At 42.4% G+C, this 27,843-nt stretch overlaps 2 protein-coding genes across 2 annotated transcripts; both read left to right on the forward strand.

Annotated features, from left to right (window-relative positions):
- Nucleotides 1–1,412: 1,412 nt before the first annotated feature.
- LOC131708984 (Fc receptor-like protein 5) lies at nucleotides 1,413–27,152 on the forward strand. Its single transcript, XM_059010540.1, has 13 exons — nucleotides 1,413–1,481; nucleotides 3,503–3,538; nucleotides 5,699–5,953; nucleotides 11,500–11,793; nucleotides 15,017–15,310; nucleotides 16,225–16,500; nucleotides 18,746–18,844; nucleotides 19,088–19,118; nucleotides 19,912–19,982; nucleotides 20,672–20,731; nucleotides 21,285–21,335; nucleotides 22,668–22,732; nucleotides 26,141–27,152. Exons 1-13 carry the CDS (start codon nucleotides 1,451–1,453, stop codon nucleotides 26,141–26,143), a joined length of 1,566 nt encoding a protein of 521 aa, XP_058866523.1. The 5' UTR covers nucleotides 1,413–1,450; the 3' UTR covers nucleotides 26,144–27,152.
- Nucleotides 23,444–26,115, forward strand: LOC131708983 (SCAN domain-containing protein 3-like). Its single transcript, XM_059010534.1, has 2 exons — nucleotides 23,444–25,181; nucleotides 25,695–26,115. Exon 1 carries the CDS (start codon nucleotides 23,503–23,505, stop codon nucleotides 25,177–25,179), a length of 1,677 nt encoding a protein of 558 aa, XP_058866517.1. The 5' UTR covers nucleotides 23,444–23,502; the 3' UTR covers nucleotides 25,180–25,181; nucleotides 25,695–26,115.
- Nucleotides 27,153–27,843: the final 691 nt, after the last annotated feature.

Here is a 27,843-nt window from a genome sequence, read left to right on the forward strand (position 1 = left end):
CTCAGCACTGTCTATCAACATGGCTAGGAAACCCATTCCATCCCCTCAGCACTGTCTATCAACATGGCTAGGAAACCCATTCCATCCCCTCAGCACTGTCTATCAACATGGCTAGGAAACCCATTCCATCCCCTCAGCACTGTCTATCAACATGGCTAGGAAACCCATTCCATCCCCTCAGCACTGTCTATCAACATGGCTAGGAAACCCATTCCATCCCCTCAGCACTGTCTATCAACATGGCTAGGAAACCCATTCCATCCCCTCAGCACTGTCTATCAACATGGCTAGGAAACCCATTCCATCCCCTCAGCACTGTCTATCAACATGGCTAGGAAACCCATCCCCTCAGCACTGTCTATCAACATGGCTAGGAAACCCATTCCATCCCCTCAGCACTGTCTATCAACATGGCTAGGAAACCCATTCCATCCCCTCAGCACTGTCTATCAACATGGCTAGGAAACCCATTCCATCCCCTCAGCACTGTCTATCAACATGGCTAGGAAACCCATTCCATCCCCTCAGCACTGTCTATCAACATGGCTAGGAAACCCATTCCATCCCCTCAGCACTGTCTATCAACATGGCTAGGAAACCCATTCCATCCCCTCAGCACTGTCTATCAACATGGCTAGGAAACCCATTCCATCCCCTCAGCACTGTCTATCAACATGGCTAGGAAACCCATCCCCTCAGCACTGTCTATCAACATGGCTAGGAAACCCATTCCATCCCCTCAGCACTGTCTATCAACATGGCTAGGAAACCCATTCCATCCCCTCAGCACTGTCTATCAACATGGCTAGGAAACCCATTCCATCCCCTCAGCACTGTCTATCAACACGGCTAGGAAACCCGTTCCATCCCCTCAGCAGCGTCTATGTAGGGAAGAGTTTCATCCCCTCATTTGAGCAGTGGTGTCACCACACCAGTTTTTGAGGAAAGAGTTTTTGTTTTCCAGCAGCCAGTTGGTTAATAGATTTTTCAACTTCTTAAACATAATGAAGAAGTTGTTAGATGTTTATTTAGCAGATTTAGCAGATGCCTTTATCCAAGGCAACTTACAGAGACTAGGGTGTGTGAACTATGCATCAGCTGCAGAGTCACTTACAATTACGTCTCACCCGAAAGACGGAGCACAAGGAGGTTAAGTGACTTGCTCAGGGTCACACAGTGAGTCATTGGCTGAGGTGGGATTTGAACCGGGGACCTCGTGGTTACAAGCCCTTTTCTTTAACCACTGGACCACACAGCCGATGCCAAGTGTAAAAATAAATATTCCCCGAAATGAGATCACGTGGCTCTGTCAGATGACAGAATCGCAGATGTTAGAAATAGTTTTGTGGTAATTTAATAAATAGGCGCAGTGGGTGGAACCTGTATGTTTACTTAAAAAGTGTGAAGTTTCTACATTGAGCTCAGCACTGTGAGAGTGTCTCCAGACAGAATGCAGGCTTGTGAACTCGCCTTACTGATGTGTAAGTATTATTGCTGGTGCTTTATTAAACATGCTGCTGATTAGCCAGTTGCTTTGAGGACAGTTATAGTGAGAGTTTCCACGTTTGAAGACTCGATCGTAATTCAGAATATAATTTTGAGGTGGTGTCTTGTGGTAATTTCATGGTTAAAGCAGAGTTTGAAAGCCAGGTAAATGAGAGTATTGTAAAACATGCTATATGCATGGTGAAACAGGGAAGCACATGGTAAAGGACAGGGACGCGTGGAACACAGTGTTTTCATGGTGGTTTCATGGTAAAAGCGAAGTGAAGTGTAACAAAGCCAGTCACTGTATGGTAAAGCAAATGGAAGTATGGTAAAAGTGAGCTCAAACACGGTAAAGGACTGGGAAGTGTGGTAGATCATACAACAAATGTGTGTAGAAGGATTCTCATATTACTAAACTGATTATAGGAATCTGAAAAATCTTGGATTTCATTCATTCAATAAACTTTTTTTTTCACTTTAAAATAGTGGCACAGAATATCCTCTCACAATAATCTATGCTGAAGTCCAGTGGTGGTGCCAGACACTCCCTGATGGGGGGGGGGGGGGGGGGCAGAACAAAAAATGGAGGGGGCTACACCCCACTTTGTGTGGGCACACATAAAATACATTTTAATAATTGTGAACATAAGTGTGAACAGCAGGCATTTAAACATGTGGTGTATGTATGTCATCTTCAAAAAGGATAACAAGAAGGTGAACTTATCATTTTATATATAAATAAATAGTCTGACAACATGTTTTAAATGTAAAACAGCTTTCTATATTTTAAAATGTTATGGTAACCAATTTAAAACATAAATGGTGATATAAAGGCTGTTCAACGATTAAAGAAAATGTCAACTGTGCAGATTTCAGAAATCTGCACAGATGATGTCGATTTTCATGGTCTTCCAAAGTTGTGCTTGAGTGCAGGAGAGGTTTCTGAGGCCGTCGTGAGAGGTTCCTTTTACACACCAACACATTTGAGACTGAGCTTTAACACACAAACGTTAAGAGAGAATTTGTCAGTAATTGTTTAGTGATATTGTATAAAGACATTGTTTATGGCATCATATATACAGTATATAAATATATAGAGCTACGTATGAGTGCCCTTCTGTCAGAAATAGACCCAGTCTCCATCATTCTTGGTCGCAGCCCTGTTGGGAACATTGTAAAGGTGGTTAAACTGCATTACTTAATGACCTTGGCAAGATTGTCTAAAGTATTAATCAAATAATACACAGTGTATTGATATTTAATTAAACATGTATTCACAGTGATACAGAATAAAATATCTATTTAATTCAAGAAAAGTGTGTCAGCTGTCCTCAGAGCTGAGGAAGAATGAATGTGCATTGGTGATGTCAGAAAGAAACAACCACCAAGGTGTCAAATAAGGAGATGCTGATTAACCTCTACACTGCATCGAGACACAGAAACATGAATATCTGCAAGCCATTGTTTCATTATGTAGAAAGCTGCTCCAAAATGCATTTCACAAACCCTGTAAAAGGAGTTTCATCACAAAATCCATACCTCGAGATGACAAGATAGATGAACAAACAGGAATCTATAGGGGAGGCTAAGAATACGTTGCCTGGGGGGTCTATAGGGAGGCTAAGAAGACGTTGCCTGGGGGGTCTATAGGTAGAGTAAAGTACATTTTGGGGATGCTTCAGTCATTTTTTCATTTCATCATGACCCAGTGATTGTAGGTCTCTTATGTTGTTTATGGCTTTCTGGTGGCTGAATGTAAAATCCTACTACAATGTTTTTTGTTGCTAGGCATTAATATTGATTACCAACGTTTGCCCTCCATGTACATTTATATGGAGTAAAAGATTTGCCTGGCTCTTTTCATTCCCTTTTTTGATTGTCTATTTGATTTTCATGAACCTGTTCTAGACTGCTGTAGAATATTTGTATTTTATTTTACAGAGAGGTTTAACTAAGGTGTAACTATTTCCCCTTTTCAGGAATGTCTCTGACTGCCTCTGTTTGTGTTTTTCAGGGCTGACCACACTGACCGGCTCTGGACAGTCACAGGGTAAGAGATCACTTTACACTACGGAGTGAACATTTCACCCGATCGTTTTGCTTGTGAGCTAGCTTTGCTCTAAAATACTACATCAAAAGCCTGTTTTTAATCCACAGAATGAAGGGCAGTCAGCTCCATTGTTTTACACCTAGTTCAGGGTGGTCTAAAATCCTTAAATTAATTGATTATATTATTATTGCTGTTGTTGATTTTATACAGCATATGTGATAATGTAAGTGCTGGTACTATATGTTGTAGGCAGAAGACAGAAGATATAATTCAAATTAACAACAGTAATGACATGCTGGTTTTATGTTGACATTTTCACTGTGAAATGTTTTTTTCAATAAATAGTTAATTATTAGAGAGTCCATTGAGCAGGCACTCTCTTGCAAATATTCAGGCATAAATTACTTTAAAACCATTCCTATAATGAGAGAGAGAGAGAGAGAGAGAGAGAGAGAGAGAGAGAGAGAGAGAGAGAGAGGGAGAGAGAGAGAGAGAGAGAGAGAGAGAGAGAGAGAGAGAGAGAGAATCCTTTTTCTATGTAATAATTATTGTAATAATTAAAACATTACAGATAGCTAAACATCCGAATACAGAAAGTCCAGGTTTATATTTGTGCCGAGTGCGGGGTCAGTGAAACTAACTCACTGTGTTTTTATTGTTAAAATAATAATAATAAAAAAAAACAACATAATACTCTGTACTTTTGTTAAAACAGTTACAAATAAATTAGAATCGCACATTAATTATAAAATGCTTGGAAGTTCAAAGTTATTTTACAGCAGCACAGCGAACGCTCCCTCCTCATCTACAGATGTTTTGTATAATGCGTATGACTTTTCCAGAGATCTCTAAACTGTTGTACAAATGTGGTGTCTTTTAATATTTAATATTAAAATGCCATAATGGTGCAGTGTATGTTTCTTTAGGTAGAGTTACAGTACTCTGCTCTGTGTAGAGGGCAGCAGTGTGGAGTAGTGGTTAGGGCTCTGGACTCTTGACCGGAGGGTTGTGGGTTCAATCCCCAGTGGGAGACACTGCTGCTGTACCCTTGAGCAAGATACTTTACCTAGATTGCTCCAGTAAAAACCCAACTCTATAAGTGGGTAATTATATGTAAAAATAATGTGATATCTTGTAACAATTGGAAGTTGCTCTGGATAAGGGCTTCTGCTAACAAATAAATAATAATTATATATACACACAAGAGAGAGACTTTGACCTGTGTGTTTTATTATTGATCCTGTCATATTATATTATGATATGATGTTCCTTCTGCAATTACAAACTGCAATATTATCCTTCATGTTATTGATGTCCCTGAGTTTCAGTATTCTGTTCCTAACTGTGGCAATGTGCCCCGCCCCTGTGTTTATTTGTGTGTTGTGTGTTGTGTGTGGTGTGTTAATGTTGGTGTATTGTAGTTGGTACACAGGATATAATGAGCACGAGTGTTTAAAATGTATAATTGTATTTAGACACGAGGGTGGCACAAATCACGTGCAAATTAAAGTGTATTGATATGCGAGCACGGGAGTGCACAGATTAGTTCACGTGCTCGGGTTCAAGTGAATAATTAATTAGTAATTGAATCCCAGAACAACAGTATATATGGATGCACGAAGCACTCACTCGGGGTTGTGTGTTCGGTAAGAGGAGAACGGGTGAGAGAGAGAGAGGAGAAGTCATTTAAAATATAAACAATTGCTATTAAGTGCTGGAGAACCAGCGCGGTACTTGCTTGTGTCTGTTCGTCCACTCGTTTGTTTGTCTATTTACTTTGGCCAACACGCCGTTTTGTTTTGTGTGCTGTGTTCCAAACCTTTTATTTTCTGCCTGTTGGATTCAATTCACCTCATCACCTTGCAGTACTGCGTGTTCCTTTCTGGTCTGACGCCACCACTACAGCCAGCCTGCCACACTAACTAAAAGAGATAATGAAACAGGAGAAACAAATGCAGCAGATGAAGGAACAATGAGCAGCTGGTCAGCTTTCATGACCCAAGTGAGGACCGGAGATTCATTTTGTACATGTAGTGCAGTCTGCAGTGGAACATGAAACACTTCATAACTTACCTGCTAGTGTGTGTGTCACTAGAAGCAGACTCCTCAAAGCTTATTCACACACAGCCCTGCTGATCTGAACTCTTTCTGTCTTTTCAGATGAATGGGTGACCCTGCAGACTGAACCCCAGCCTCTGTTTGAGGGAGAGACTCTGACTCTGAGGTGTCTCATCCGTGATGGTCCTACAGTGAAGTGGGTTTACTTTTACAAAGATGGTACAGTGTTACATTACCAGCGCACCACGGAGCTGAGAGTGGAACGTGTTTCAAAGAAGCAAGACGGGATCTACAAGTGCAGTGCGACATGGTGGACTGAAACCATTTACTCTGCAGAGGTGCAGGTGTCAGTGACAGGTAGGTTCATTCTAACAGCTCCTCCAGTGACTCTGCAGAGGTGTGGGTGTCAGTGACAGGTAGGTTCATTCTAACAGCTCCTCCAGTGACTCTGCAGAGGTGCGGGTGTCAGTGAGAGGTAGGTTCATTCTAACAGCTCCTCCAGTGACTCTGCAGAGGTGTGGGTGTCAGTGAGAGGTAGGTTCATTCTAACAGCTCCTCCAGTGACTCTGCAGAGGTGCGGGTGTCAGTGAGAGGTAGGTTCATTCTAACAGCTCCTCCAGTGACTCTGCAGAGGTGCGGGTGTCAGTGACAGGTAGGTTCATTCTAACAGCTCCTCCAGTGACTCTGCAGAGGTGCGGGTGTCAGTGACAGGTAGGTTCATTCTAACAGCTCCTCCAGTGACTCTGCAGAGGTGCGGGTGTCAGTGACAGGTAGGTTCATTCTAACAGCTCCTCCAGTGACTCTGCAGAGGTGTGGGTGTCAGTGAGAGGTAGGTTCATTCTAACAGCTCCTCCAGTGACTCTGCAGAGGTGTGGGTGTCAGTGAGAGGTAGGTTCATTCTAACAGCTCCTCCTGTGACTCTGCAGAGGTGCGGGTGTCAGTGAGAGGTAGGTTCATTCTAACAGCTCCTCCAGTGACTCTGCAGAGGTGCGGGTGTCAGTGAGAGGTAGGTTCATTCTAACAGCTCCTCCAGTGACTCTGCAGAGGTGTGGGTGTCAGTGAGAGGTAGGTTCATTCTAACAGCTCCTCCTGTGACTCTGCAGAGGTGTGGGTGTCAGTGAGAGGTAGGTTCATTCTAACAGCTCCTCCAGTGACTCTGCAGAGGTGCGGGTGTCAGTGACAGGTAGGTTCATTCTTACAGCTCCTCCAGTGACTCTGCAGAGGTGTGGGTGTCAGTGACAGGTAGGTTCATTCTAACAGCTCCTCCAGTGACTCTGCAGAGGTGCGGGTGTCAGTGACAGGTAGGTTCATTCTAACAGCTCCTCCAGTGACTCTGCAGAGGTGCGGGTGTCAGTGACAGGTAGGTTCATTCAGATCATACAGATCAGGGTGATTTTTTATTAACAGCTCAATCAGTTCACTTTCTGTAAACAAGCATCACTCAAGAAAAGGAAACAAGTTGTATTTTCACCCTTGCCATATAACTCACAATCTTTTCTGGGGGTCTGCTTGCTAGTAACAGTAGGAAACTGACTGTCTTTGCATTTATAGATGTGTATATAAACCTCTTCCTCCATCTTTCCTTGCAATAGTATTACCATGTTCTCTTCATGCAGTCGACTACATACACCACACAAACTCTGTTTTACACATCGAGTCGACACTCCCTCTGTTTATAATGTCTTCCATATAAATGGCATGTTGTTGTTCTGGATTTTCTCATTTGCACAGGCATAACTGTGTTTCCATTATTAACATAGGCTTTGTCATTCTGTAGATCAGGGGCTCCCAAAGGTTTGGTCAAGGAGGGCCACTTACCAGGTGGAACACATAATAAAATCCACCTTCATTAAACACCAATATGTGCAATAAATGTGACCTACAGACCCAAGACCTACATCTTTACACTTGCCTTTTCTGGTTTGGTTTCTGAAATATGTTTTTTTAGATTTGATCTTATCATGTTTGTTTTTATACTGTATTGGCTGGTTTCACAGACCCGGATTAGCACTAATCTTGGTTTACTTTACCTTAATTAACATTGGGTAGTACTACTCAATGTCTGTGAAACCAGGCATTTCTGTGTATGTTTATGGGGACATCCTAAAACGTTTCTGGGGGGGGGGGGGGGGGGTTAATGTCTCTGCCAGCAAGCACAGGTGTGGCCACTCTCCATTTAGTGCTAATTGGGGAGGGGCCCCTGAATAAGACTCCTCGGGGAGGAGTAGGTGAGTGTTTGGGGTTCTGTGAGCTGTGTTGCTGTATTTGTATGTTCAGTGAAGGCGAATGCTCAGCCTGACATCGTGTTTGTTTTGTTAAGCCTTTATTTTTGGCCCTTTTGCTCACTTGTTTGTGTCCTGTCCGGTTTATTAAAGGTGTGCTTTAGCTCTTAAACTGCAGTTCTTAAGTCTCTGAGTCTCTTTCTTGATGCGACCCTGCTACAGGGAGATTTTCATACACCAGCGTTATTGTATCGATCTTGTGGTATAGTAACGACAGCTTTAGTAGCAAGGTGTTTTCAAACACCAGCGTTATAGTATCGATCTTGGGGTATAGTAATGACAGCTTTAGTAGCTTAGACAGCTTTGGTCTTGTCAACATAATGTGATACTGCTTGCACCGGACAAAGTGTATGGAGCGGACGCTTCCTCTCACATGGAAAGGGAGGAGGATAGAAGGCTTCCAACTACACCTACTGGTTGACTGAAAGAGGCCAAAAAGGGTTTAGACAGAAAGGCCTGGTTAGTTTGCAGAGCAACCCTGTGGATTGGTGGAGCACCAAATCCTTAAATGGTTTTGTAACCCTTTGCAGACTGATGAGCATCAATAACTGTTTTTCTGAGGTCCTCAGAGATTTCTTTTGATTGTGGCATGATGTGTTTCCACACACCTGTATGGTGAAGACCAAACTCACAAAGTTTCTGATTTTTATGTAGGGTGGGGCCTCCCAAACACACCCCTGAACATCTACCTAATTATTTAAACACCTGATTCTAATTATCCACTTAATTGAGCTGATAAAACCAGGGGTTCACTTACTTTGCAGCTGACTGTGAGAGGTGTGATTGTTTATGAAAAGGATTGATGCTGTGCAGGTGACTGTGAGAGGTGGGATTGTTTAAGAAAAGGATTGGTGCTGTGCAGGTGACTGTGAGAGGTGGGATTGTTTAAGAAAAGGATTGATGCTGCAGGTGACTGTGAGAGGTGGGATTGTTTATGAAAAGGATTGATGCTGTGCAGGTGACTGTGAGAGGTGGGATTGTTTAAGAAAAGGATTGATGCTGCAGGTGACTGTGAGAGGTGTGATTGTTTAAGAAAAGGATTGATGCTGTGCAGGTGACTGTGAGAGGTGGGATTGTTTAAGAAAAGGAATGATGCTGCAGGTGACTGTGAGAGGTGGGATTGTTTAAGAAAAGGATTGATGCTGTGCAGGTGACTGTGAGAGGTGGGATTGTTTAAGAAAAGGATTGATGCTGTGCAGGTGACTGTGAGAGGTGGGATTGTTTATGAAAAGGATTGATGCTGCAGGTGACTGTGAGAGGTGGGATTGTTTAAGAAAAGGATTGATGCTGTGCAGGTGACTGTGAGAGGTGGGATTGTTTATGAAAAGGATTGATGCTGTGCAGGTGACTGTGAGAGGTGGGATTGTTTAAGAAAAGGAATGATGCTGCAGGTGACTGTGAGAGGTGGGATTGTATATGAAAAGGATTGATGCTGTGCAGGTGACTGTGAGAGGTGGGATTGTTTAAGAAAAGGATTGATGCTGCAGGTGACTGTGAGAGGTGTGATTGTTTATGAAAAGGATTGATGCTGTGCAGGTGACTGTGAGAGGTGGGATTGTTTATGAAAAGGATTGATGCTGTGCAGGTGACTGTGAGAGGTGGGATTGTTTATGAAAAGGATTGATGCTGCAGGTGACTGTGAGAGGTGGGATTGTTTAAGAAAAGGATTGATGCTGTGCAGGTGACTGTGAGAGGTGGGATTGTTTAAGAAAAGGATTGATGCTGTGCAGGTGACTGTGAGAGGTGGGATTGTTTATGAAAAGGATTGATGCTGTGCAGGTGACTGTGAGAGGTGGGATTGTTTAAGAAAAGGATTGATGCTGCAGGTGACTGTGAGAGGTGTGATTGTTTATGAAAAGGATTGATGCTGTGCAGGTGACTGTGAGAGGTGGGATTGTTTATGAAAAGGATTGATGCTGTGCAGGTGACTGTGAGAGGTGGGATTGTTTATGAAAAGGATTGATGCTGCAGGTGACTGTGAGAGGTGGGATTGTTTAAGAAAAGGATTGATGCTGTGCAGGTGACTGTGAGAGGTGGGATTGTTTAAGAAAAGGATTGATGCTGTGCAGGTGACTGTGAGAGGTGGGATTGTTTATGAAAAGGATTGATGCTGCAGGTGACTGTGAGGTGGGATTGTTTAAGAAAAGGATTGATGCTGTGCAGGTGACTGTGAGAGGTGGGATTGTTTAAGAAAAGGATTGATGCTGTGCAGGTGACTGTGAGAGGTGGGATTGTTTATGAAAAGGATTGATGCTGTGCAGGTGACTGTGAGAGGTGGGATTGTTTAAGAAAAGGATTGATGCTGTGCAGGTCACTGTGAGAGGTGGGATTGTTTAAGAAAAGGATTGATGCTGCAGGTGACTGTGAGAGGTGGGATTGTTTATGAAAAGGATTGATGCTGTGCAGGTGACTGTGAGGGGTGGGATTGTTTAAGAAAAGGATTGATGCTGCAGGTGACTGTGAGAGGTGGGGTTGTTTCAGAAAAGGATTGATGCTGTGCAGGTGACTGTGAGAGGTGGGATTGTTTATGAAAAGGATTGATGCTGCAGGTGACTGTGAGAGGTGGGATTGTTTATGAAAAGGATTGATGCTGCAGGTGACTGAATTTTTTTTTTTTACTTCTTTTCATACCTGCTTGTATTTATGAGAGGGAGATTCACCCCCAATCCTAACCTCTGTTTCAGGCTCATGTATTATTTTAAATTTTTTTTGTACTTCTTTCCTGTTTATCAACTGCAGAAAACCCAGTTATAAATATTCCTTTCTGGGAAAGCATGAATAAATGTAGATGATTCCCTCAAGTTCAGATTCCACACCATGGTGCTGCTTCAGAGCTGGGAAAGACAGAGGCACCAGGTTCTGAACATCCTAAAAACAGAGCTGATTAGAGCCCCATACAAAACAGCTCTTTACTCCAAAGTGTCGAAAATGAGAAATAAACAGCCTAACCTACTTACATTAAATACCTGCTGTGTTTATGTTTAGCTTTGTAACTCTGACACATACATTTCTCTATTTGAGAAAATGAAGTCATTTCATCTTTGGAGGAAAAGGGCTTTGACAATCTGCCCCATAACATTGCAAGTAGTGACGAGAGGTTTTATTTTAAAAAAATATCAGTAAAATGGTTGCTGGGTCTGGTTTAAGACACACACATGTACTGAAGATAGAGCACAGCTTTCAAAACACATTTTTCAGATACAGCAGGAAGAATGGGCAACCTCTGTCTGCATCTTTACAATGCTTCTTTAGTCTTGTTGTAAAAGACTGTACTGTCTAACTCCTCATTATTTTATGAGAGTGGTTGATGTAATCTGCAACTGATTAGAGCCTGTCACCTCTCAGCATCATACCCCACAGCAGCGCTCCTGGGAAAGTGCTCTGAGGGACCGGAGTTGTGCTCTCTCTCTCTCTGGACGTTTTGTATTCAGATGCTTAGTTATCTGTAATGTTTTAATTAATACATAGAATAAAGGTCTCTCTCGGTCTCTCTCTCTCTCTCTCTCTCTCTCTCTCTCTCTCTCTCTCTCTCTCTCTCTCTCTCTCTCTCTCTCTCTCTCTCTCTCTCTCTCTCTCTCTCTCTCTCTCTCTCTCTCTCTCTCTCTCTCTCTCTCTCCACAGAGCTGCCACAGCCTGCCCTGACCCGGGACCCTTCAGGAGAGATATTTGAAGGAGATGCAGTCACCCTGAGCTGTGGGGTTGAGGGGGGTTCTGGTGGCTGGAGATATCTCTGGTACAAAGACAGTGAGTCCAGTCCTCCAGTGTACCAGTCTGACAGCAGCAGTGGAACTGGAGCCGGATATACAATCAGTGCTGCTGCTCTGTCCCACAGTGGAGAGTACTGGTGTAAATGTGGAAGACAGAGGACATCAATCTATTCACAATACAGCAAAGCCCTGAGGATACAGGTACATGGTGAGTGACTGAACTGAGTGGCGTTTATAATACTAATACTGCTGTTCCCATGAAGCCCTCTTCATTAGCCTCTTCATATCTCCCTGGTTATCAGAGACTCTTTGCACATTCATTTTTTCACTTAATCTGAAAATAGTAAAAAATGCAGTTTTGCCCTATTTGCGGAAAAGGGATGATTTTTTCCATTAGTGTTTTACCATATCTGTTGTAAACACAATTAAACAGAATTGAATACAATGAAAATGCTAATCCATTCTCTTGGATGTCTTTTGTTTAAAATGTTCATGTGTTCAGCTTGGCGAGGGCGTCTGTAGCAAACTGAGCCGAACAGCAGAATCTGGATAGTTCTGGAATATGCTATGAAAGTACAGTGCAGTAAATGCTACCATCAATGTGTACTATAATGCACTGATCAGTTCATGCTGCATATCTGCCTGCCTGTCTGTGTTCACCTGATGCTCTGAATAAAGAACGGGTCCTGAAGAGACTCATGCAGCGTGTTTGGAGGATGAAAAGTTCAAGGGGGAGAGTGTGATGTCATCAGCTTTACTTACCAAAGTGTATCAAACACATGAAGAAGAAATGACATTTTACTCTTACCAAAGAAAAACAATACATTGAAACTGTAGAATCAAAATAAATAAGGCAATAACTTTGCAGGTGACTGTGAGAGGTGAGATTGTTTTAGAAAAGGATTGATGCTGTGCAGGTGACTGTGAGAGGTGGGATTGTTTATGAAAAGGATTGATGCTGTGCAGGTGACTGTGAGAGGTGTGATTGTTTAAGAAAAGGATTGATGCTGTGCAGGTGACTGTGAGAGGTGGGATTGTTTATGAAAAGGATTGATGCTGTGCATGTGACTGTGAGAGGTATGAATGTTTATGAAAAGGATTGATGCTGCAAGTGACTGTGAGAGGTGGGATTGTTTATGAAAAGGATTGATGCTGTGCAGGTGACTGTGAGAGGTGGGATTGTTTATGAAAAGGATTGATGCTGTGCAGGTGACTGTGAGAGGTGGGATTGTTTATGAAAAGGATTGATGCTGCAGGTGACTGTGAGAGGTGGGATTGTTTATAAAAGGATTGATGCTGTGCAGGTGACTGTGAGGTGGGATTGTTTAAGAAAAGGATTGATGCTGTGCAGGTGACTGTGAGGTGGGATTGTTTAAGAAAAGGATTGATGCTGCAGGTGACTGTGAGAGGTGGGATTGTTTATGAAAAGGATTGATGCTGTGCAGGTGACTGTGAGAGGTGGGATTGTTTATGAAAAGGATTGATGCTGCAGGTGACTGTGAGAGGTGGGATTGTTTAAGAAAAGGATTGATGCTGTGCAGGTGACTGTGAGAGGTGGGATTGTTTAAGAAAAGGATTGATGCTGTGCAGGTGACTGTGAGAGGTGGGATTGTTTATGAAAAGGATTGATGCTGTGCAGGTGACTGTGAGAGGTGGGATTGTTTAAGAAAAGGAATGATGCTGTGCAGGTGACTGTGAGAGGTGGGATTGTATATGAAAAGGATTGATGCTGTGCAGGTGACTGTGAGAGGTGGGATTGTTTAAGAAAAGGATTGATGCTGTGCAGGTGACTGTGAGAGGTGGGATTGTTTAAGAAAATGATTGATGCTGTGCAGGTGACTGTGAGAGGTGGGATTGTTTATGAAAAGGATTGATGCTGCAGGTGACTGTGAGAGGTGGGATTGTTTAAGAAAAGGATTGATGCTGTGCAGGTGACTGTGAGAGGTGGGATTGTTTAAGAAAAGGATTGATGCTGTGCAGGTGACTGTGAGAGGTGGGATTGTTTATGAAAAGGATTGATGCTGCAGGTGACTGTGAGAGGTGGGATTGTTTAAGAAAAGGAATGATGCTGCAGGTGACTGTGAGAGGTGGGATTGTTTAAGAAAAGGATTGATGCTGTGCAGGTGACTGTGAGAGGTGGGATTGTTTAAGAAAAGGATTGATGCTGCAGGTGACTGTGAGAGGTGGGATTGTTTATGAAAAGGATTGATGCTGTGCAGGTGACTGTGAGAGGTGGGATTGTTTATGAAGGATTGATGCTGTGCAGGTGACTGTGAGGGGTGGGATTGTTTAAGAAAAGGATTGATGCTGCAGGTGACTGTGAGGTGGGGTTGTTTCAGAAAAGGATTGATGCTGTGCAGGTGACTGTGAGAGGTGGGATTGTTTATGAAAAGGATTGATGCTGCAGGTGACTGTGAGAGGTGGGATTGTTTATGAAAAGGATTGATGCTGCAGGTGACTGAATTTTTTTTTTTTACTTCTTTTCATACCTGCTTGTATTTATGAGAGGGAGATTCACCCCCAATCCTAACCTCTGTTTCAGGCTCATGTATTATTTTTAATTTTTTTGTACTTTCCTGTTTATCAACTGCAGAAAACCCAGTTATAAATATTAATTTCTGGGAAAGCATGAATAAATGTAGATGATTCCCTCAAGTTCAGATTCCACACCATGGTGCTGCTTCAGAGCTGGGAAAGACAGAGGCACCAGGTTCTGAACATCCTAAAAACAGAGCTGATTAGAGCCCCATACAAAACAGCTCTTTACTCCAAAGTGTCGAAAATGAGAAATAAACAGCCTAACCTACTTACATTAAATACCTGCTGTGTTTATGTTTAGCTTTGTAACTCTGACACATACATTTCTCTATTTGAGAAAATGAAGTCATTTCATCTTTGGAGGAAAAGGGCTTTGACAATCTGCCCCATAACATTGCAAGTAGTGACGAGAGGTTTTATTTTAAAAAAATATCAGTAAAATGGTTGCTGGGTCTGGTTTAAGACACACACATGTACTGAAGATAGAGCACAGCTTTCAAAACACATTTTTCAGATACAGCAGGAAGAATGGGCAACCTCTGTCTGCATCTTTACAATGCTTCTTTAGTCTTGTTGTAAAAGACTGTACTGTCTAACTCCTCATTATTTTATGAGAGTGGTTGATGTAATCTGCAACTGATTAGAGCCTGTCACCTCTCAGCATCATACCCCACAGCAGCGCTCCTGGGAAAGTGCTCTGAGGGACCGGAGTTGTGCTCTCTCTCTCTCTCTGGACGTTTTGTATTCAGATGCTTAGTTATCTGTAATGTTTTAATTAATACATAGAATAAAGGACTCCCTCTCTCTCTCACTCACTCTGTCCTCTCTCTCTCTCTCTCTCTCACTCACTCTGTCCTCTCTCTCTCTCTCTCTCTCTCTCACTCTCTCCACAGAGCTGCCACAGCCTGCCCTGACCCGGGACCCTTCAGGAGAGATATTTGATGGAGACGCAGTCACCCTGAGCTGTTGGGTTGAGGGGGGTTCTGGTGGCTGGAGATATCTCTGGTACAAAGACAGTGAGTCCAGTCCTCCAGTGTACCAGACTGACAGCAGCAGTGGAACTGGAGCTGGATACACAATCAGTGCTGCTGCTCTGTCCCACAGTGGAGAGTACTGGTGTCGAGCTGAAAGAGAGAGGACATCATTGTACTCACAATACAGCCATCCCATCTGGGTAAATGTAACTGGTGAGGAATACAGAATCAACTTCCTTTTCACTAAAGCTTTGCCCTCAGCAGTAGGGGGTGCTGTTTGGTTCTGCTAGAGCTGATTGGGAGCCTCAATCCTCCAGCATTTCTCTGTTCCTCAGTTTCTAATTTCATTCCTCTCAATGCTTCTGTCTCTACTAAAAAGTTTTACGTTTCTCAACTCCAGAACCACACAGCCTCTAAAATCAAAGTGAAATCTGATGTTATAACACCATGATGTTAAAACACCATGACAGCAAATGTTGTCTGAGATTCTTCACCACCAAGAAAAAAAAATATCAAGACAAATATTTATTAAATGATTTGAGAGTGGGACTTAAACTCATGACTAACACTGTTGTAAGTGAGGACTCAACTCATTATGCTTCATAGCAGTATTTGAATGACTTCCACATGATCAGTGAAGAGATACTCAAGTGTTGTAGAACCAAGGGATGGGAAGGGGCAGGATGCTGGGGGATGATGGGAAGGGGCAGGATGCTGGGGGATGATGGGAAGGGGCAGGATGCTGGGGGATGATGGGAAGGGGCAGGATGCTGGGGGATGCTGTGGGATGATGGGAAGGGGCATGATGCTGGGGGATGTTTCAATGTTCCTGTCTTGACTGAAACATTTGGTGTTACCTTTACAGCTAAAACAATAAGAGCCTCTATACTCCAGCACTGCCTCTGTCTCTCTAAGGAGCCTCTATACTCCAGCGCTGTCTCTGTCTCTCTAAGGAGCCTCTATACTCCAGCGCTGTCTCTGTCTCTCTAAGGAGCCTCTATACTCCAGTGCTGTCTCTGTCTCTGTGAGACTCTCACTTTATGGAAGATGCTGTTTCTGATTGATTTGAATATCTTGGTCAGACAGCTTCACAAACACTAACCTGTCTTCATGTCATCTTTTCGTAGCTCTGTTCTCCAGGGTGACTCTGACAGCATCTCCAGGAGCCACAGTGAAGGAGGGAGAGGCTCTTAACTTGACCTGTGAGGCAGTAGTGAACAAAACCCCCCGCCCTCAACTCCACTACACCATTGTGAGAGACGGGGAGCCTGTGACTAACAGCACTGACTCTGCACTGTACAGCATAGCCAGCACTGAGAAGAGCCACACTGGGAGCTACACGTGTGCTGTGGAGTCACAGGGAGTGAAGAAGAGCAGCCAGGAGCTACACATTGAACTGCAAAGTAAGAACTATGTGCAATGATAGCACTGAGAGATAGCATAGCCATCTGGTATTGAACTGCACTGCAATTAATTACCAGCAGTGTGTAATTGACTTACACAAGTCTGTTAAAATATATAAAGGGTGCTGTCTGATTGTGATGCAGTGTTTCTATGTGCTGTCTGATTGTGATGCACAGTGTTTCTATGTGCTGTCTGACTGTGATGCAGTGTTTCTATGTGCTGTCTGATTGTGATGCAGTGTTTCTATGTGCTGTCTGATTGTGATGCAGTGTTTCTATGTGCTGTCTGATTGTGATGCACAGTGTTTCTATGTGCTGTCTGATTGTGATGCAGTGTTTCTATGTGCTGTCTGATTGTGATGCACAGTGTTTCTATGTGCTGTCTGATTGTGATGCAGTGTTTCTATGTGCTGTCTGATTGTGATGCAGTGTTTCTATGTGTTGTCTGACTGTGATGCAGTGTTTCTATGTGTTGTCTGACTGTGATGCAGTGTTTCTATGTGCTGTCTGATTGTGATGCACAGTGTTTCTTTGTGCTGTCTGACTGTGATGCAGTGTTTCTATGTGCTGTCTGACTGTGATGCAGTGTTTCTATGTGCTGTCTGATTGTGATGCAGTGTTTCTATGTGCTGTCTGACTGTGATGCAGTGTTTCTATGTGCTGTCTGACTGTGATGCACAGTGTTTCTATGTGCTGTCTGACTGATGCACAGTGTTTCTATGTGCTGTCTGATTGTGATGCAGTGTTTCTATGTGCTGTCTGATTGTGATGCAGTGTTTCTATGTGCTGTCTGACTGATGCAGTGTTTCTATGTGCTGTCTGACTGTGATGCAGTGTTTCTATGTGCTGTCTGACTGTGATGCAGTGTTTCGATGTGCTGTCTGACTGATGCAGTGTTTCGATGTGCTGTCTGACTGATGCAGTGTTTCGATGTGCTGTCTGACTGATGCAGTGTTTCGATGTGCTGTCTGACTGTGATGCACAGTGTTTCGATGTGCTGTCTGACTGTGCTGCAGTGTTTCTATGTGCTGTCTGATTGTGATGCAGTGTTTCTATGTGCTGTCTGACTGTGATGCAGTGTTTCTATGTGCTGTCTGATTGTGATGCAGTGTTTCTATGTGCTGTCTGACTGTGATGCAGTGTTTCTATGTGCTGTCTGACTGTGATGCACAGTGTTTCTATGTGCTGTCTGATTGTGATGCAGTGTTTCTATGTGCTGTCTGACTGTGATGCACAGTGTTTCTATGTGCTGTCTGACTGTGATGCAGTGTTTCTATGTGCTGTCTGACTGTGATGCAGTGTTTCTATGTGCTGTCTGACTGTGATGCAGTGTTTCTATGTGCTGTCTGACTGTGATGCAGTGTTTCTATGTGCTGTGTGATTGTGATGCAGTGTTTCTATGTGCTGTCTGACTGTGATGCAGTGTTTCTATGTGCTGTCTGACTGTGATGCACAGTGTTTCTATGTGCTGTCTGATTGTGATGCAGTGTTTCTATGTGCTGTCTGACTGTGATTCACAGTGTTTCTATGTGCTGTCTGACTGTGATGCAGTGTTTCTATGTGCTGTCTGACTGTGATGCAGTGTTTCTATGTGCTGTCTGACTGTGATGCAGTGTTTCTATGTGCTGTCTGATTGTGATGCAGTGTTTCTATGTGCTGTCTGATTGTGATGCAGTGTTTCTATGCTCTGTTATTCTGTGTAGTTTTCTAGTTTGTATTATGTGTGTGTGTACTGACATACTTTCAATATATGTTTTTGTACTCAACCCAGTGGCATTATGATTTAGTATTGACAATTTTGAATTGATTTGCTCTCTGAGTTACAGCAGAGCTTTAAGCAGACATGCAGGGCCTGTCTGTTTAAGAGTAAACTGATAAGAAACTAAAGGACTGATCTGATCAACCTGTCCTCTGTTGGGATAAGCCACAGCTGTGGAATCACCCTGGATCGCATCACCCATGAGATTAGCCTCCAAATAGAGTGGTTGATGCAATACAGTTCAATTCTTTGGTACTATAAAAATAAATCCAGCTGTGGCTTATTCTGGAAGGGTACGGTTCATCAAACCAGCCCTAGTTCTCAGAGCTGCAAAGTGGCTGCTTCATCATTGCAACTCTTGAAGCAGCATGATCAGGAGTAACCTGCATACATAACAGCTCCCAACCATTTCTGCAAATTCAAGCAGCTCAGTGAAGGTGTATGGAAGTCACTAGCACACACTCACACTGTACCTTCCTTCCTCAGCATCATGGCACAGCACGGTTGCTGTTGGCTTCAGCGTCGGCTTCTTTGTGATTCTTGTCATTGTGTTCACTCTGCTGTTTCTCTATCACAAGATGAAAGGTGAGGCTCTGTTTGTTCCACGTTTCACCTGGCCTGTCACAGCACACAGTCAGGCTTCTTCCTGCGCTTGCTCTAGTGAAAATGAACTGCCATAGTATTCTGAGCAGCCCATTTTTAAATATAATGCATTCTCATTGTATATGCGCAGCTAATTATCCAAAAACGTTGATCAAGTTTGTGTTTACTTCCTTTAACACACTAACAGTGCAGAAACACACTGAAAAGCATCTTCTGTTTTTGCAGTTCTCCCGTGTATCCCGGGTGGTAAGTGGAGGTAAGTCAGAACAAGCATGTGTACACACAGGGTCCTCGTCCACTACAGTGCTGGGAATCACTTCTCATTACAGGAGCTTTGAATCCCAGCTTCTCTTCCAAATTTCCAAGAGGTTCTTTATTCTGGTAAAGCTGTCCATGAGTACCAGCAGCGCCCCTCGATCCCTCAGTACAGCGCAGACTGGACAGTGTATTACAAGTCTAGGTATAGCACAGAGAAGAGAGAATCCATTGCAGAAGGATCCATTTTCAACACACAGTGAAGGTTTGAAGTAAAGGGACTCTACTGGTAGCCATGGAGACAGATTACAGGAACGACGAAACCCAAGAGGGCAAAATAAATTAGAAGTTAAAAGCACTTCCCAGGTCATGAAAATAAATGGACAATAAAACTCTGGAGCAGAACTACTAAGAACTACTAAGAATGATTACAAATAGCATGCAAATCTAACATAGTAAAATAAACTGTTTAAACTACTACACAGAGAATTGTGAGGGTCTGGAACCAACTCCACAGTAATGTTGTTGAAGCTGATACCCTGGGATCCTTCAAGAAGCTGCTTCATGAGATTCTGGGATCAATAAGCTACTAACAACCAAACGAGAAAGATGGGCCGAATGGCCATCTCTCATTTGTAAACTTTCTTATGTTCTTACTTGCAATTTAACAATGCTGTCAGTATTTGTCTTTAAAATAATATAGCCTTACAAACAAATCATCACTGGTATAGACGGAGGCGGGGAGTGTGGAATCATTGCTGAACTGAAACTTGTGTATCTTACTACTGTCACAGGAACCACTCAGATCAGGACCAGGACCAACCAGCAGGGAGAGTAGAGCTCTCCAAACGAGCACAGCAACCCGGTGAGTTACTGACAGACAGTGGCACTGTGGAAGGGTGAAAGCCCTTAATGTATACTGTGTGGGGGAATGTAAGGTTGGCAGGGATGGGGTTAAATCTGTCCCTGTCAGCAATCACAGGTGTGGCCATTCCCCAGTTAGGTCATTTTTGCTAACTGGGGAGTGGCCACATGTATAAAATGAACCAGAAATCCTTTGTTTGAAGGGTTGTGCGTGCGTGCTGTGATTTTGTGTAGTTTTGAAACGTTATAGTGAAGGCGAGTGCCCAGCCTCCTGTGTTTTGTTGATTTTTGTTTGAAGCACGCAATAGCGCTTTAAAACTGCAGCTTTCTGTCTGTATCCTGCTGGTGACATGTTGGGCTGTAATGCTCTCCTGTCACAGGCACCAAAATATTATTCAGACACAATAATACCAGTAAAGCTACGTACCTAAATGCATTTGTAAACTTGCATTCAACACATATTGAATAAATACTGAAATACAATCCACACAACTCAATAGAGAAACAAAATATTTTAATGAAAAAATATGTTGACAGTTTAAAATGGCATACTGTACCTAACTCTGCCTAAACCAATGTGAAAGGACAAATGAAATCAATTGATGTCGATTGAATTTAATTATAACTTTTTCTCAAATACATTTTAAGTTAACACTGCATTAGTCTTTACATTTTGAAATGTCCCTCCAGAATCTGAAGAAATCGTTTACTGCGATGTTGACACAAGCAAACATAACCCTAAAAAGAAAGGTAAGAATCGCTGCAAATCCTGTCTCTAAATTACCAGCCTGAAAGTCCCTTTCACAGTTCCACGCACTGTGAAGCATTGTAACCCATTCCAGTGGCTCCTGAGTGTTTGTATATCAGTTGTATGTCCAGTTGGCTCTCATGGTGTAAGAGTGTCTCCTCGTGATCAAGAGGACTGCGGAGCTGAGCTGCTTCCGAAACCAGAAGACACCCCGCAGTCTGGGGGTAACCCCTGAACACCAAGGGGGGGCCAACTGGGATAAGACTGGAACTACTCATCCAGTGTGTTTAACATTGTGTTTATTGAGCACTCAAACCTGATGCTATGTACTCAGCTGTGAAAAAACTAAGACAATGACTATTCCCTTTCAGACTGCATTTTCTCATTTTACTTTTTAAAAATTCTCTCCAGAATCAGGAAAAAAAGGCAAGAAACGCTACAAATTCTGTCTTTAAATTCCCCAAATTATCAACAATTCTGGCATTAGACTGGAACTACTGATCCAATGTGTTTACTCTCCTGTATTGCTCATAACAGTCTGCTTATTTTACCCAGTTAAACCTGCAGAGACTGATACTGTGTACTCAGCTGTGAATATCACTGCAGGTAAGAATCTCTTAAAGCTCTTTCCATTGCAACAGTCTCCTCTCTCTCTCTCTCTCTCTCTCTCTCTCTCTCTCTCTCTCTCATTGAATATAAGAAACAAAGAACCCCATTTGCTCAGTACGTAATTTCTTACTCTGAGTAAATGTGGTGTTCCTTACATCCACTAGGGGCAGAGTGCTGCAAAAAGAAAAGGATTGGTTTAGTCAGGTGTACCTGGTGAATTTAGGATTTAGACATGACTAGAAAACTAGAAGATAGTGAGTTTCCTTCCTCAGATATCCCCAACCCTGCAGATGATAATGATTAAGCAGACGCTTTTATCCAAAGCGATTTACAGAGACTTGGGGATGAACTGTGCAGAGTCAATTCCAATAGGACTTCTCTTTCTCAATTGTACGGCTTCTTAGCGTGAATAGACGATTTCCACTCGTACAGTATTTTAGACGCGTCCTTCCTGTAGCGTGTGGAATGTGCTGCTACGTCACATAAATAATGACTGTGGAGAGAGAGTGACGACCAGCCACTGACGAAAACAAACCAATAAACCACAGCGTTCCACAAATAATAATACAAATAATCTGCATTCCATAAGAAACCGTGGTGTACTATCCTTGTATTAACATGTTTTACTACATATATATTTATTATAAACATATTATACACGTAGCTTCAGCAATTCTGATGCTTAGAGTCTACGAACGTTTAAATCCCAGCACTTTAGGTTAATGATATAAAAATGATCCAGTCAAAATGTTTAGTACAGTACATTTTACATATTGGTAGGCTGCCCCACTCACCCACAAAGGGACAGAAAAGTCTGAAACCAGTCACAAAAGTCACAAACAGGATTTTGGTCAGTTGTATGACTTGCCTCTTGAAGTCATGTTTTAGACGCACGCTTCCTGTAACACATGGGATGTGCTGCTACGTCACATAAATAATAACTGAGGAGAGAGAGAGATGACTTTATAAGCTGCATGGAAATCCAGCCATTGATACTGACATACTGTCATCTCATTATGCACTGTCCCATTATATCCCATTATACAGGGATATTCAACCTCCACAGTGGAACATCTTCATGTAACTCCAGACTCTCGATCACAAACTAGAAGAAACTGAAGCAAGCAGGGCATGTCTACATCAGTGTTATAACAAGCACCTGAAATGACTATGAATTTGGCTGGTTTCACTCAGTAGCCTGTCTGTATTCCCCAGCAGCGAGCAACCCTGAGGTCTTATAATCTAAACTGTAAGGATTGCTGGGAGGATATAGAACCTCTTCCTCTCTCTCTCTTCTCTCTGTATTAATCAGGGTGTGTTTCTCCACAGCCCAACCTGCAGCAGCCAATGCAGAGGCCATGTATGCCACAGTCCTCCCAAAGAAGAAAAAGAAGGTAAGCTTTGCTTTATTTGTATTTTTCATCCTTTCCTCTGTCCGTCTTCTCTAACCACTACAGACACCCTCCCTCCCAGTCCCTGAGCTCTAACTACCAGGGATAACCTCTCCCTTAAAGTCCCTCAGCTCTAACCACTAGAGTCAGCATCCCTCCCTCAGTCCCTCAGCTCTAACCACTAGAGTCAGCATCCCTCCCTCCCAGTCCCTCATCTCTAACCACTAGAGCCAGCATCCCTCCCTCTCAGTCCCTCAGCTCTAACCACTAGAGCAGGGGTAGTCAATAGGCGGCCCGCGGGCCAAATCCGGACCGCCAGACGCTTTTGAACGGACCGTGGAATCATTTTATTTACTTAATATTATCATTATTGTAATTGTTTTAATTATTATTTTTACCCTCTCATTCCCTCACAATGCCATCTCTGATCTAGTGTACTGTTAATTTGAACTATCGTCAGTTTCCACGAATAAAAAAAACGAACGAGAGTTCCTTTTTTATACACCTTCCACTGTACGCTCGTGCGCACTGTTGAACGCTGTAGTCCCGCCTCCAGTGCTTTCGATGTCAAGTTAACAGCAGTGTGTTTAAACATGGCAGCAAAAAAAAGGAAAGTTGATACCGAAAATCGTTCATTTAAAGAAGAGTGGACCAATGCTTTTTGTTTTGTTTTGCCACAGCGACCAAATGCTCGACCGGTATGTTTAATATGTACAGAGGCTGTTGCTGTTATTAAAAGTGGGAACATCAAACGGCACTATGAAACGAAGCACATGGATTTTGACCACAAATATCCACTGGGCTCCCGTTTAAGATCAGACAAGATCACTTCATTAAAAGATGGATATTCTCATAGCACAAATATTATTTCAAAGGCTACTTGTGCTCAGGAAAAGGCAACTGAAGCTTCACTGAGGTGTGTGTGGGTTATGGCAAAACACAGGAAACCTTTTACAGATGCGGACATGGTTAAGCAATGTATGGTTACTACAGCTGAAACCCTTTTCGCGGAGAAGAAAGACGTTGTTGAAGCCTTCAGACAACTACCACTTTCAGATACAACAGCTATTAGGCGCGCTGAGATCATGGCACAAGACGTTTTTAAGCAGTTAAGTGAGAAACTGAAAACTGGAAAATTTTCCATAGCAGTGGACGAATCCTGTGATATCAGGGACACAGCTCAGCTAGCAATGTATGTCCGGTTTTTTGATGGAGAGAAATTTGTGGAGGATTTGTTGTCGCTTATACCGCATAACAATCGCACGACAGGTGAGGATTTGTTTAATTCTGTTCAAACTTTTTTGTCTAATGAAGGTTTTGATGTGAATCAGATTGTGTCAATTACAACAGATGGTGCTCCTGCCATGATCGGTACTCACCGAGGGCTTGTGAAACGTCTGCAAGACCTGAACCCCAATTTGATTTCCTATCACTGTGCAATCCACCAAACCGCACTTTGTGCAAAGCTCAGCGATGAGTATTCTAATGTAATGTCAATGGTGATAAAACTTGTCAACTTCCTTCGGTCAAAGTCAGCACTGCAACACAGGCAATTCAAAAGCTTTCTTTCAGAAGTGTCTGCCGATTACGATGACCTCTTGGTCCACAATGACATCCGCTGGCTGAGCAGAGGGCAAGTACTAAGGAGGCTGTGGGAAATTCGAGTTCATGTGGAAGAATATCTGCATACAATTCCAGGGAAAAGGGCAGAAGAACTATACACATTTTTGAGAGATGCCGCAAGCATGAGCATCCTGGCATTCCTTGTTGATTTGACTGGCCACTTAAATGATTTCAACTTAAAGCTACAGGGGCGAAATCACAATGTAGTAGATCTCCATAACAGTGTCGCTTCATTTAAAAACAAACTGAGTCTATTCAAAAGTGATTTGGAAACTGGGGGGATGCTGCATTTCCCAACGCTGATAAGCTGCCGGGACACTGCAGACGTGCATCAGATGACGTCATCTCTGGACAGGCTTCTTCAAAACTTCCAGCACAGGTTCCAAGAATTTGAAAGTGTTAAAGATGTCTTCCTGTTTGTAAAGAACCCATTCGTGGTGCAAGCAAACGGCACTTGGTGTGATCAAGCAAAAGCATCCTTTCCGGATGTTGAAAAAGCAAAACTACAGCTGGAGCTTATTGATTTACAATCTGATGAAGTGCTTAAGATGCGGCACACTGAAACTACATGTGAAACTTTCTGGACAACCCTTGTGCTGGACTCCAAGTATCCACACTTGAGGAAGGTGGCATTTAACATCTTGACTATGTTTGGCTCGACATACGTGTGTGAGTCTGCGTTCTCAACAATGAACAACATTAAATCGCGTAATCGCTCCGTTTTGACTGATAATCATCTGTGCAACTGCCTCCGTCTTGCCTTGACTGAACTCACTCCAAACTTCAAGGCCCTTGTCCACCAGAGGACCTGTCATTTTTCCCACTGATGGTGAGTATTATAATTCTACATTATTCACATATATTTTATTTCAAATTGTATTGCTGTATAAAATTACATTTTCAGTAGTGATACCATACTATAGTTAACAGGTATTTCACAGTAATTATTCATGATTCTTTTGCTTAAAACATGTGTGTGTGGGTGTGTATTTGTTATTGGAAAGACTTGAATCATAAAAGCTAAGATAGAGAGTATTTTCTTTCAAACTTTAATATTAAACAAGCAACAAGGCTTTGTAGATTATCTATATTAATCTATGCCTACTATAATTTTATTTAACAAAACCAAAGTTAATACTCTTTGTAAACTCTAATTCAAAACTTAAAACAGTTATCTGAAAGTGTTTTAATGCTAATATTTACATCTGTTTGACATTTGATATATGTACTTTCTCAAAGTCTCAGATTTAATTTATTACATTTTTTTTAATGGACTAAAAATATGACTAAAAGCAATGGGGTATATTACTAATTCACAGCATTGTATGTGTTTGTTGGACAGGGGCACTTGCAGCAAGAAAAATGTTTCGGACCTTGACTTTCAGATGAGTCTGGACCTTGACTATACCTTGACCAAGAAATGTGGACCTTGACAAAAAATAATTGACTACCCCTGCACTAGAGTCAGCATCCCTCCCTCCCAGTCCCTCAGCTCTAACCACTAGAGTCAGCATCCCTCCCTCCCAGTCCCTCAGCTCTAACCACTAGAGTCAGCATCCCTCCCTCTCAGTCCTTCAGCTCTAACCACTAGAGTCAGCATCCCTCCCTCCCTCCCAGTCCCTCAGCTCTAACCACTAGAGCAAGCATCCCAGTCCCTCTTCTCTAACTACCAGGGACAGTCTCTCTCCCTCCCAGTCTCTCAGCATTAACCACAATAGCCACGGTCCGCTCAGCCTGCTTGTTTGAGTGTGTGGAGAGCTGTCGGATTCCTTGTCTCTCACCCTGCAGTAAATGAAAGGGGTCCCCAGGAGTGAGAACCAGCCAGAATCCAGAGACCCTGAGAAGGGGAGCATGTCAGACTTAAGCAGACAGACCCATTCTTTCATACACTGGGGAGGCCTGGGATTCAGCTCCACTCCTGCCCCTGAATTGGAATTGAATCTCACTCATCATGCTGTGAGGATTTCGGACAGAGTTACAAGTCTTTCTACTTAGAAGAGACACATTGGAAATATATGCCAAGAAACCTGTTGTATTGCTTGTATTGATATTTTTCCATGAATGTATTAAGACTTTGAAACTCTTTGTATTGTGTTCCAATTTAGACTCTTAGTTTCAGTTTGTATATCAAAAAAATAATTAGCCACTGCCATTAAAATAACATATGTAAAGCTTAATATGCAATTGAATTTGAAAGCTTGACATGCAATTGCATTGTATTCAAGTGTGAAGTGTATACCATGCTATTAAAAGATAAGATCAGAAGCATTTGAACTAGAAATGAAGGGGGGATAAAATCAACAAAAAACAGAAGGGAAACTACATCAAAACAAGGGCAACAACTCGGGTAACGCAGCCACTAAATGTATTTAACTAAATGCTAGAAGTCTCACAAACAAAATGTTAGAACTTGAAGCTACTGCACAAACAAGTAACTACGATGTGATAGGTGTTACAGAAACGTGGTTATCCGAGGGTGATGGAGACGAATATAATATTAGTGGGTATACACTGTATAGGAAAGACAGGCAGGACAGAAGAGGCGGAGGGGTAGCGCTATACATAAGAAATAGTCTAGAAGCCCAGGTGTTAAATCTGGAAGAAAAAAATGCAGACCAGATCAGAATAATGGACAAAAATTCAAAGGGCATAAAAATAGGGGCATGCTATAGACTGTCAAATTCAGACACTGAGCAAAATAATCTGTTCTACAATGACATTAGAAATGCATGTAGAAAAGGAGAAGCCATACTAATGGGGGATTTCAACCTCCCCCATATCAAATGGGAAAACCCGGTGAAATGGTGGAAATGACAAATGACTGCTTCCTAACCCAATTCGTCAAGGCACCGACTAGAGGGGAGGCATGCCTTGATTTAGTCTTTTCAAATAACGAAGACAGAATAACTAAAGCAGAGGTCAGAGCCATTGGCAAACTCAAGTTTACAATTTTAGGAAGGCAAACTATGAAGGAATGAAACAGAGACTAACAGAAGTAGACTGGAGTAAAATAATAGAGAAAACATCCACAGAAAAAGGATGGCTGTTTTGTAAAAATGTAGTACTAGAGGCGCAAAACAATTACATCCCAAAAGTAAACAAATCTAAATCTAAAACAAAGTTGCCACAATGGTTTAATAGATCAATTAAAAAATATTCAGTGAAAAAAGGCACTTTACAGAACGTTGAAAAGGGACCAAAAACAAAGTACACAGAAAGAGTACTTGGAACTGCAAACACAAGTCAAAAAGTTAGAAGTAAGAAGTTAGAAAGGCCAAGAGAGAGATAGAAATCAATATTGCTAAGGGGGCTAAAACCAATTCCAAAATGTTTTTCCAATATTATAACAGCAAGAGAACATTCAAAGAGGAGGTTAAATGTCTAAGAGACACAAATGGCAAAATCATAGATGAAGAAAAAAAAAATAGCAAATATATTAAATGATTACTTTTCACAGGTTTTTACAAAGGAGGACACGGACAACATGCCCC

This window comes from Acipenser ruthenus, chromosome 41 (genome assembly GCF_902713425.1).
Source record: "Acipenser ruthenus chromosome 41, fAciRut3.2 maternal haplotype, whole genome shotgun sequence".
Classification (NCBI taxonomy): domain Eukaryota; kingdom Metazoa; phylum Chordata; class Actinopteri; order Acipenseriformes; family Acipenseridae; genus Acipenser; species Acipenser ruthenus.